Source organism: Prionailurus viverrinus, chromosome A1, assembly GCF_022837055.1.
Source record: "Prionailurus viverrinus isolate Anna chromosome A1, UM_Priviv_1.0, whole genome shotgun sequence".
Lineage (NCBI taxonomy): Eukaryota > Metazoa > Chordata > Mammalia > Carnivora > Felidae > Prionailurus > Prionailurus viverrinus.
This window is the reverse complement of record NC_062561.1, coordinates 14,568,470-14,579,933: the sequence shown is the minus strand read 5'-3', so window position 1 is coordinate 14,579,933 and position 11,464 is coordinate 14,568,470. Positions and strand designations below refer to the sequence as shown.

Below are 11,464 nucleotides of genomic sequence, written 5' to 3'. Positions count from 1 at the left end.
AGCTCCAAACAAATCTGATGTCACAGCATCGACACCCCTCCTGGTTCGTAAAGGTGCTTTTCTTCGGGCTCTTACTGTCTATTTGTAAATCCCTGTGGCGTGGGCCTGCATTTTGGGCCTGTTACCATCCTCCACCCTAGGGCCTTGTTCTTTTAACTACTCCGGCTCTACGAGGAAGCCTCTGGTCTCCTCACACAACACAAAACTGCACGAAGCAAAAATAACAAACCAACGCACATAGAAAACCGCACCGTGACCAGGTCCTCAGTGAGAACTAACCCTCGCTGGGGCTCCGGAACCCGCCGGGCCACCCACTGGGCCGAGGGCGCTGCCTCACAAATTCCTGTCCTCCCCAAAATAGCTCCTTCACTGTAGGCAACCGGGGTTTCCCACTTTCACTTTGTGCCTAGCCTCTGGGACGTCTTCCTTTTGTGCCAGCTCCACAACGAATTTAAAATAGAGCTTCTGTATTCGACCCGACTTTCTGCTTGTTCCATTTGGGAAGGGTGCTCAGGGCATCTGGCTTGCCGCACAGCTTGAGACGGAGGAGGCTTTCCAATCCTTGTATAAATCACTTTTCCGCTTCAATTAACTGCATGGAGCTGGTTTTCTTTGCTTGTAAGAAGCCTGGCTGATGGAGAAACTCCTTTTCCAAGGCTTTTGAGGGCGCCCTCTCCTGTGGGTGATCCTGGGAGGGAAGCGAGAGCAGAAATTGCCCATGGAGCCAGGATGCAGGGTGCTCGGCCCTTCTGCTCTAGAAGCCCGTTCTCCACCTCTCAGGACTGGACTAGGGGGATGTGCGGACAGGAAGACCCTCACAGGAGCAGCAAGGGATTTTTGATGGAACCGCTGTTCTCTGTGGGCCAGGTTGAGCCAGAGGCTTTCTGCTGCCTCCAAAAGACATAAATTTGTAGTTTGTATCTAAGTGCTGTTCAGCCTCCTAGACACACAGAAGAGTTAGTTTGCTTTGATTTACTTTAGCTTAGTTTGCTTTGGTCTTATCCTGGGTAGTGGATGGCACCTCACACCCACTGTGCCTCGGGAATGCCTCTTCCTGGATTTCTGGGTCTGCTCTGTTCCTGGGGGCAAATGTCAGCTCTAAATCAGGTATTTTGGGATTTCAGGAAATGGCTTTTCGAAAATATTCTGAGCACTGACTTTATTTGTTCAAGAAAGACATGAAAAGTAATTGTTTACCATTTCCTTAATTTCATTAGAGCCGAAGTGTTTAGCACACACAAAGGCATAGTCTCAGGATAAGAGTACCCAGTCGCTAGTTTTTATTTGTCCGATTTCACTGTAGTCCAACGGCATCTTCCTCCTGGGCCTTCGGATCGGGCTTGGGGAACGCTGGTTGATTTCATGAGGTGGTTCAAGGCCCATTACCTTTTTTGTCCTCTGAGGGGGCACTGACCATGTTTGCTTGCAGCTGGTGACACTGGCAGTATCAGTGTCACCTCCCTCATCCCGAGGGCCTCCCTCATCCCGAACTTGCCACCTCTCCACCCCCAGTGAGGATGCCCAGCTTCTCTCCAGCCTGCCCCATCTCTGGCTATCTTGGGTGTTGGATGGAGGGCAGGGGAGCAGAGTGGGAACATTGCCAGTTTTTCTGCATGTGTGGTGACCTCTCTGGCCATCAGCTTCCTGCTAAGGCAAAGGAGAAGGGCTGAGGGGTTGTCTTGGGGCCATGGTCTGTCACCTGCAGCCCTCCCCAGGCATGGAGAACTTGACCCTTCCTGAGGCTACCTTCTGCCTGGGAAGAGCTGCTCCGACCTGTCCAGCCCGGGGTCCCTGGGTCTGCAGGAGCCAAAGGCCCTCTGTCTTCAGAGCAGTTCCCTTGGGTATCTCTTTCCTCCAGAGGAGAGGAAAGTCTGTACAGAGGCGTCCAAGCTTCTAACCACAGCTTTCCCTACCAGCGTTTTGGCTCTAGAAGCAAGGAAAACATGTCATTATCCAAGAGAATCATCCCTCAGAGAAGGCCCTGCTAAGAAGTTGGATCTCCCAGTGGCGTTGAGTGGCTTCTTGGTTTTGTTTGTGTACTGACTGGGAAGAGGCATTATAAAAACAAACCAACAACCAGAATTAAACCAAACAAAATCTTTTCTTACTAGGTGCTAAGCAGAGTTGAAATCCGCATTTATGCCTACACGTGGTGGCGGGAAGCTGTTGCCTCAGCCTCTTCTGTGGAGGGCTCAGATTCCATCAAAAAAGATTCACAGTGCCCCCACACCCCACACTTTGAGTTTTGCCCTTGTCATAAGAGCACATGCCTTATGGGTGGCTGGGTGGCTTCCTCGTCTGGTAGTAATACCTCACAGTTCTGTAGCGCCTCATGATTTGCAAAGCATGCATCTTGTACAAGGGCTCTCTCTATTGTACACCTGAAAGGCCCGGCCTCAGACAGATTCAATCATCTGCCCAAGTTCACAGAGCTGGTAAGCAGAGGAACTTGGACTCAGACCAAGTCCTCAAATCCCAACTTTATTATTTTTTTTTTCCCGCATGACTCATACGTTCACTTATTCATTGACTTATTCATTCATTCAATCAACACGTTCAACGGCTTAGCATGTAGGTTCACAGCGCAGTGGGAAAGACGGACACATAAATGACAGTGACGATACAGTTTTGTGCTAAGTGCCTGGGACACCAAAAGGGAAAATCCCGACAGTTGAGCTGTCTTGTAGTGAGGGAAGATATGTGTCAATGAGCAGTGGGAATTCAGGAAGATGGATGCCAAAGGAGAGCTGTGCAATCTTGTGCCCAGAGAGATGGGCACCAAAGGTGCCTTCCCCTGTGAGGATAGTGGGCTTCCTGGAGGAGAAGACATTGGAACCAGGGCTGTCATTAGAAGAAAAGAGTGCTCATTGAGACAGGGCAGCCGAGACCATAAGGTCTACAGACCATAGGAGAAAGAGGCTACTGCCGGTGGTGGACCTTGGCTCTGACTATGGGACAAGCTTAGGTCTCACAAATTCAGTGGTCACAAGAGTCCGTGTGAGACATGGCACATTTAACAATTTTAAAGTACTGTTTTTACTGAAGTATAGCATACACACAGAAAAGGACACAAATAACTACTGAACATACAGCTCAACGAATGTCGCTGGGTAGTGTACCCAGCTCATGAGAGAGAACCCAAGGCCCTAAGGTACAACTCTGGCCCTCCAGGATCCCCTACGTGGCCCTTATCTGTTATAATCTCTGACTGAAAGAGAAAATCACTGTCCCGTTTTTTTTAACAGCACGTGTCAGTGAACAGCGGCACCTTATGTCAACTCGAGCATGTACTCCTTTGTGTCTGGATTGTTCTAGTCAGCGTCTATCTTTAGTTATTTTTCCCCATGTCTACTTGATGGAGAAACGCAGGCATTTCATTTGGATCTTTACCTAAACATGAGATCGCCAGGTCCTACATAAGCTGGGAATATGCTTAGTTTTACTACCAAATGTATATTGTGCCACATTTTTTTCGGCAGAGGTAGGGAGTTGGGGGCAGGGAACTGTGTTAGTCAAGGACGCTTTCATTTTATCTCAAGCACCAAAAACAAAGCTTTGATCAATTAAGTCAGGCAGGTCATTGGTCATTGAGTAAATCAGGGGTCCAGAATTGGGTCACCTGTAAGAATGAGGTCAATTTAGGTCCTCATGGGCTTGTGGCTGACAGACAAGTGTACATGATCTTTTATTTCCCATGGCTTCATCCTCAGCTGTTGTAAACGGGCTTTGTCTATGTAATGGGGAACATGGTTGTTAGGAGTCTCTGGTTTCTTATTGACAGATTAGTGACACCAGAGGAGAACTGTTCTCCGCATCACTTCAGAATATAAACATTTCAAGGAAGGCTTTGGAAGACCTACCACTGCTCAGTCCCTGAGGTCACCAGAATGGAGGTGATATAGTTGGACAGGCATGAGTCTAACAGGTCCCAAGGTTTGGGTTCCAGTAAATTACAGTACAAAACAGGGAGGAAAACTACCCTTTCCCCCCAAATTCATAGAAGACAAACAGAGAGAGGACGCCAAGCAGATGAAATGGAGCATGTTCACTAGACTGTAGAAGGCAACGACTGAACTCTACTGAGAGCCAGGTTTTCCACTAGGTGCTTGACATACATTAAGAAAGCTGATTGTCAAAAATAACATGTAATGTAGATGTTACTATGCCCATTTGAACTCACGGTTAAAATGTGAGTTGATGAAGGAACTCACAGTTTACTTCCAGAGTGAGGAGCCCAGTTACTGGCTCATGCCTTCCGTGCTTGAATTGACCTGAATACCAGGAGAAGTTCTTATCCCAAATCATCTGCCAGCTAGCTCCCCCTTTTTTCCCAACTGGATGAATATGATAAAAAGCAGGATTTCAAAAATGTATCTTCTTTCTTTCTTCTTTCTTTCTTTCTTCTTTCCTTTCTTTCTTCTTTCCTTTCTTTCTTGCTCTTTCTTTCTTTCTTTCTTTCCTTTGTAGCTATGGTAATTGCTATAACCAATGATCCCTTCAACTGTACTAGAAAAAGCCCATGACTGTGGTGGTAACTGGGCATGGTGCTCTCTGGAGGGACCACAGAGCAGGGCAGGAGAGGACAGCCTGAGGCAGTGGAGAGAGGTAGGTTGGCAGGCTTTCGAGCATCACAGGCAACTGTGTCACTTGACCCAGGGATCTGGTATTTGTTTATCCATACATCCAGCAAGTCTACATTTGTTGGCAATTTATCTGAATCCAACACTCTCCTAAGGATCTAAGATAAAAGGATGCCATTGACTAAGAAGCTCGCAGTCCTGGGGGTGGGGGAGCAAGTAAGCTCGGACAATATTACTACTCAGCACTGGGACAGGGACATACCAGGTGTGGGCAAGCTAACTCAGCGGGTGGGGAGGGCCTCAGAGAGGAGGGAGCACTTGGGCTGAACCTGTAACAATAAGTACAAGTGTTATGACGCTGTAAGTTACTTCTAAATATGCACTAGAGACATCGGGATAGTATGTGCTTATTCGTACTGCATTCTGTGGGGCGGTCAGTTACTCTGATCAGAGATTTACAGTCCAGATCAGAGATTTACATTCCAGACTCAATGTAAGTCAGGGCCCAGAGCTCCAGCTTCCTTATTCCAAAAGGAACCAGAAGCTTTTTTTTCCTTAAGTTAGGATAGTGAATGTTAAGAATGACTTTTCAGTGGGGGATAGTATTCTCTTCTGAATTAGCATAACGGGTATTACAAAGGGTCTCTCATTGATGAAAGTAGTGGTATTGAATACATGTGAGTCCAGTTATGCACCGGCTGCAGTATTTTAGAGACCTTTCCTGCCTCTCCATAACCAGGGTGTAAGAATCCACTGAGGGCTTTATACTCTTATGCGGGTGCCTGAGGCTGATACCTAAATGATTGGATTGGCAGATTCTGAAGCCATCACAAGGCTGATAGGGTCCTGCTCCTATACAGAATGCCGGTGTCTGCTTTCAGTATACTTTCTATGTCAAATGGTTGTCAGATCATCTAGAAAGGCACTGGAATTCACCAAGCTCACAGAATAATTCTGATGGGTCTTTTACTTGCCTGCCTGCTAAAATGTGCTCGCTGAAAAGGTATCTCTACACGTGGAAGATATTGGTCCTGAAAGTTGTTTTCCTGATAATATATTGTGCACGTGGGGTTTGGATACTACCTTCACATGCCAGAAAGATGGCACGTGACCAGATTGGTTCAGGTCAATCTGCAACAAGGAAGCTCAAGCACATAGTGCAGGCAGAGGGGGGCTCTCTGGGCAGGGAGGACACGAGGGACCAAGGCACAGGGAAGTTGTCAGGGGCTTGTAAATAGGTGGGTTCCCCTGAGGGAGGGATAATGAGAATGTTTCCCTCCTGAAGGACTGTCATGCTCTGCTGGGTTTGGATTTCAGCCCTCACATCGGTGTTGTTGAAAATGTGCCCCAGATGACCTGTCCCGGAATCACTTGGTGGGGATGGGGCCTAGAGTAAGCTCTCTTTTTTAAGAGCACAAGTCCCCCAGGCAAGTTTTCGCCCATCAGAGTTTAAAGAAAACCACTGCCAGGTGCTCGGGCGCGGGATGACTGGGTGGTGGTGCACCAGACCCTCTAGGAACAAGGCCAAGTGTGGCGGGAGGGTCTGGCTGGAGACCCGGATACAGGTCGGGAGGTTCTGGTGACAGTTCGGATGATGGTTCTGGAAGTGGGGAGTTGGTTTAAAGAGCACGGGTAGCCAGCCTGACTGAACGACTGACGGGCTGCCAGGAGGCTGGTTGAGCGAGCCGGCTGGGCTTACGGTGGCTGACAGATGTCTGGCTTGGGGACAGAGTGGAGAGTGACAGGAGCAAGTCTCTCTCGGGTGGCTGTTGGTTGTCCTTTTGGTCTCGAGCACGTAGACAGAGGCTTACGTGCAGTCCCGTCACGCCCTGGGCCTGTTGCCTGTGCCGAAACGGCGTGGAGTGACCGGGTCCCCGGAGCATCACCCCTGCCGCCTGCCCGCCTGGCAGCTGCACCCCTCCTCCAGGTTGCTCGTCCCCTGCCTGTGGCATGCAGGCGTGGCATGATAAATTCTAGAACACACGGTTCAAACAAAAACAGCCTTATTCGATAACATTCATGTGATGAGCAGTTATATTCTTCACCATCACCTGCGTTTAGTTCCCTTTAAATAAAACACAGACTAACCCAAAAAGTGGATTGCGTGGAAGAAAACAACAGGGCCGTTTCCCTCTGGTCACCGTTGCCCCAAATCCCTGCCAGATGGTCAAGCAGAGCAGCTCGTGTATCAGCAAATTACGGAACCTCATTAGGACCCTATTTCATGTTTTTAGATGCCACGGGCCTTTATACGAGGTGATGTTGATTTCTTAAACTTGTATGACAACATAATGAACGCGTGTTGGTGAAGTGTCCAATGAAATGTGAAACAATCGGTGAATTCTTTGCATATTTTATTTTTCTTTTTTTTGATTTCCAACTCACACACATCTGGCATATTTTACATCTTTGCAATAAAACATGGTTACAATAGCTTAAGGAATTTATATATCCAAAATATTTCACCATGATCTCAAGATGAAATGAACTTGTCTTCCAGATGTTCAGTATCCTCCCAATTCTAAGCTACAAACTCAAGATATTGCTTACAGCCTGGTGATGAATAACTTAATCATTACGCTGATTCCCCAGAATTTCAGAATCTCATAAATACAAACAACAATGAAGAAGGAATTCAGTGCTAAAACTTACTAATACAAGGTGGATGACAAATAAGTAATCACATCAATAAATAATGATATGTTTCTGGTGCAAAGTGCCAATACAAAGAACCCATTATCTTGTGTTATCTTTTTAAATAAATGACTGCAAGTGAGTGTAAATTCTGAGAAAATCACATTCCTGTAACATGCCTCATAGCCCTACCGACACAATATGTACATCTATGACGATACAGTCACCAAATATACAAAGAAGAAACATGAATAAAGTGTATATACCCCTGGGTGTATAACTTGATCAGTACAATGTATGGAAAATCATTTGACACCCATCATCTTATATCATAAAAGATGAAGTGCCTTAGGCTAAGAATGTGGCTTTAGGTGAGAATTTCACAAGAACCTAAAAGAATAGCCTCAGTTATTGTTATAATAAAGTCTGGCTTGTTATTAAAGAAACTAAGCTATTCGAGAACCAAAGAGAAAAAAAAAATCCAAAAATAGTTAGCATCAGATTCTCCTCCCCTAATGTACACACGCTAAGCCAGCAGGATGAGTCTGGAAGAGATGTCCAGGAGTTGGGAAGTCATTACTATGGAACTAATGGGCGTGACTTCTATTTATACAAGAAAAACCAAGACCTCATCCCTAAGCCCCCTTTCTGCTGTGTCTTCAAATTATGAAGGGTAGGGCTGAATTTTCTGTGTCTAAAGTAGCAAAAATGGCAAATAATGGCTTAGTATCCAAATGCTTTATGAGCAAATTTCACTTAGAAGGGATGAATTTAGATTAAAAAGTGCAAACCATATTTTGGTGAAAATGTCAAAAATTACTGTTTGAGCCCAAATTCAACCCTTTCGTACAAGCTGTGTCCTTGGACGGATCTTTCTGTTTCATAGTCTGAATGCACCTGTTCCATCGAGACATCAGGATTAAAGAACATGCAAGTTGTAACTCCACAATAAAATTAAGAAACGTTTTGTTCTTTATACAAGGTTTTACTTTTACAAAAGTATCCCTTTAAATAAGATGCATCTGATGTACAAAGTATCAAACGTGTTTTTTTTTTTTTTTCTCAGCTTGAAAAGAGGCTGGAAATGGGATGCAGGTTAGGTTCAAAGCTTAAACTTTGTAACAACTGGACACAAGGTTCCTCAGAATTGTCAAAAGTCTCTTGTGAAGCGTCCTACTACCTTTTCTCAATAAACAACAAGATATGAAATAATTACCAAAACATCTCCTAATTCATATAATTTACATGATATAAGCTTGCTTGGTAGCAGCTGGTGTTCAGTCGTGAAAAAACACACAAAGTAAAATGGCTGCTGACTACAATGTACAGCTATTGCTGGGTGTGATGGAATGTACAAACGGAGGTCGATGTAGACGAGTTTTTTTCCCACCAGAGATATTGCCTTTCCATGTAGCACTTGTGCTCTCAGCTTTAACTTGGCTTTTGGTTCTTCATTTGTCTTCAGTATCTGTTCTGATGCTCATAATGCCACCGGTTAAAATCTATATTAAAAGCTACGATGCTACCAGAAGCCATGCCAGTGATCAGAGTCCTGGAAAAGCAGAGATGGTGGTTAAGAGCGATACGAAATCACTGGTGTGGTTGCTGCTTTACGGTAGATGGTATCATGGTCTCTAAGTTCACCAAGTCTTGGTTTTGTGCTCATTGAGAGAGGGTTACAACTTATTCTTGGTTTGCCTGAGAGAAGCTGAATCTCTCCTGCTCACACCTGAACTGCCAGACCTGAACTGCTTAGCTTTTGATCGGACAGTTCATCAGATAAACGCTCTGGGTGTGCATCTTCAATGTGTGTACATGGCGTACACGCACGTGTTGCTGTTCTAACTTTCCAGGGACATTATAAAAGGCAAACAGAATTGAAATTAGGGATGAAATTAAAATAGAAATAGAAACTTTGTTAGTATCTTTCTTCACTCCTCTTTGGAGCCCCCTGGCACTACTGTGACCTTGCAGGTGCTCCCATCCACCCCCTCTCCCGGTGCCCACTGAATAAAGCCTTTCCTGCCCCCCCACCCTCAGGAAAAGTTGATCCCTTCCCTCTTCTGTTGGGTTGTCCCCGCTTCCCTCATATACAATTATGATTTTCTGGTAGTGCTCAGTCGATGACGGTAGTAGCAGATGTTTGCTACACGAATACATGAACGACTAAGGACGCCAGGGAGAACACTTAAACTACTTAACACAATTTCAAGTACCTTATTTCAAAAACTTTAGAAACACTCATGTATATACACATAATCACACAATAAAGCATTCCCATTTACTCATGAGTATGGACGACAGCATTTTGGAATACTCTAATAATCGCCTGCTTAATTTTGCTTTCTGCAGATCAAATATCCCTTCCCCAAACTGAATCAAATTGCGTTGCTTTTCCTGATGGCGTCAGTACCATTTTACTAGATTGTGTGATGCTTTGTTAAACGTGTTATATATGCTTTAATATTTATAACATTTTGAAAACAATATTTTTATAAAGAATACACAGATGGTTGAAAATTTTGGCTAGTAAGCTTTTCTTATTTCTGTTAAATATACAGCAAAAATAAGAGAGAAATTACATACCACATTAAGATTATCGAGTTTAAAAATTTTTAAATGTACGATATTCCAAATATTCTTTTCACTTTATAATAAACCCCAAGGTGAATTTTAGGAAACAGTAAAATCCTGTTGCCAACTGAGGAACCATGGAAAATCAAATTAATTCCCATACCAGTTCTTTTTTTTTTTTTTAATGTTTATTTATTCTTGAGACAGAGTGTGAGCGGGGGAGGGGCAGAGAGAGAGGGAGACACAGAACCTGAAGCAGGTTCCAGGCTCTGAGCTGTCAGCACAGAGCCTGACGCAGGGCTCCAACTCACGAGCTGTGAGATCATGACCTGAGCCGGAGTCAGATACTTAACTGATTGAGCCACCCAGGTGCCCCTGTCATTCTTTTTTAAATGTTTATTTATTTTGAGAGAGAGAGCACCCAAGTTCATGAATAGGGGAGGGCAGAGAGAGGGGGAGAGAGATTCCCGAGCAGACTCTGTGCTCAGTGTGAATTCATGAGCCGAAATGAAGAGTCGGATGCCTAACTGACAGGTGCCCTGTTTTGTATCTTTTTAAAACAGGCCAGCTCTGGTCTACACTGAGCCTTCTGCTGGGAACTGCTAGCTACAAGTATGACTCGAGCTGAAACGCACCTCTGCTGAAACACACGTGTCTCCGCTTTCCAGAAGGGAAGCCTGTGGACCCTGAGAGTAAGTGAGGATCTTCGAGCAGGGACGTTAGTGGGAACAGTTCTGTTTTGGGCAGTGTCTGATGTGCCTGTTCTCCCTCTGACCCATTCCTTCCTTTCTTCCCCCTGCCTTATTCTCTTCCTCTGTTTTCATCTTACCAGAATCCTTTCCTAGAGCATTTACTACCCTCCTCAATTTACCCTTTTCTGTGCTAGCCTTTCTTCCATCTGGATGCTGGAGACTTATTCACAGCACATTTCACCCTTGGTAGAAGGTACAGGACTTTCAAGGACAGTTCTCAAGTGATTACATTTCTCCTTCATGTGGCTCACCTCTGGTCATGGGATAAATCCATTGCTCTAATGCCAGCATCACATCCAGGGTAAATGTACAGCTGCTTGAAGTCACAGGCCTGCCAGACCTCCACCACACCATTGTCCCCTCCGGTCACCAGGTTCTGGCCATCGCTACTCAGGAGAATGGCCTTCAGAAAAGGCAGAAAAGCAGCCATTTCTCTCAGACTTTCCCAGATGGTCAATGGTCATTACTGAAAAGCACTCAATTCAGTTCCCTCATAATTGTTTTCTACTTTTAGCCATTTGTCCAAGTTTTCTCAAGTGCAGTCTACAAAATTTCCAATGTGGAATTCATCAGAGTTCTTACATAAACAAAGGATCTTATTAAAACCAATTAAGGTTACAAAATAACAGACGTCCCAAAGAGAATATTATCAATCTAATCCGGGAAGAACTTGAGAATTAAGTAACATGATGTTCTGTTAAGTCTGAATATCAACAATGTCAAGACTTTCAGAACAAATGGCAGAGGCATCATTTCAAAACAGCTTTTAATAGTGATAAACCAACAGTTACAATTCACTTATGAGCGAAGGGCAATCTGGTACATGTACTTTTGGTCTAGGGTTCTGAAGATAAGATTCTTTGACAATAAACTCACTTTTAATGTCAGGGGGTGTAGCGCTGCTTATAAAAGAGCTGAAGAAAA

General features: G+C 44.8%; 1 protein-coding gene across 9 annotated transcripts in view; it reads right to left on the bottom strand.

The window, feature by feature from the left end:
* Positions 1 to 6,917: 6,917 nt before the first annotated feature.
* Positions 6,918 to 11,464, bottom strand: part of NBEA (neurobeachin) — a 680,460-nt gene continuing 675,913 nt past the window's right edge. For all 9 annotated transcript variants that reach the window (XM_047854707.1, XM_047854709.1, XM_047854711.1 and 6 more), the window contains 2 exons: positions 10,792 to 10,943; positions 6,918 to 8,766 (listed from right to left, as the gene is read on the bottom strand). In XM_047854707.1, coding sequence (XP_047710663.1) covers positions 8,676 to 8,766; positions 10,792 to 10,943 — 243 coding nt within the window. In that variant the 3' untranslated portion in view covers positions 6,918 to 8,675. The remainder of the gene's footprint in view (positions 8,767 to 10,791; positions 10,944 to 11,464) is intronic.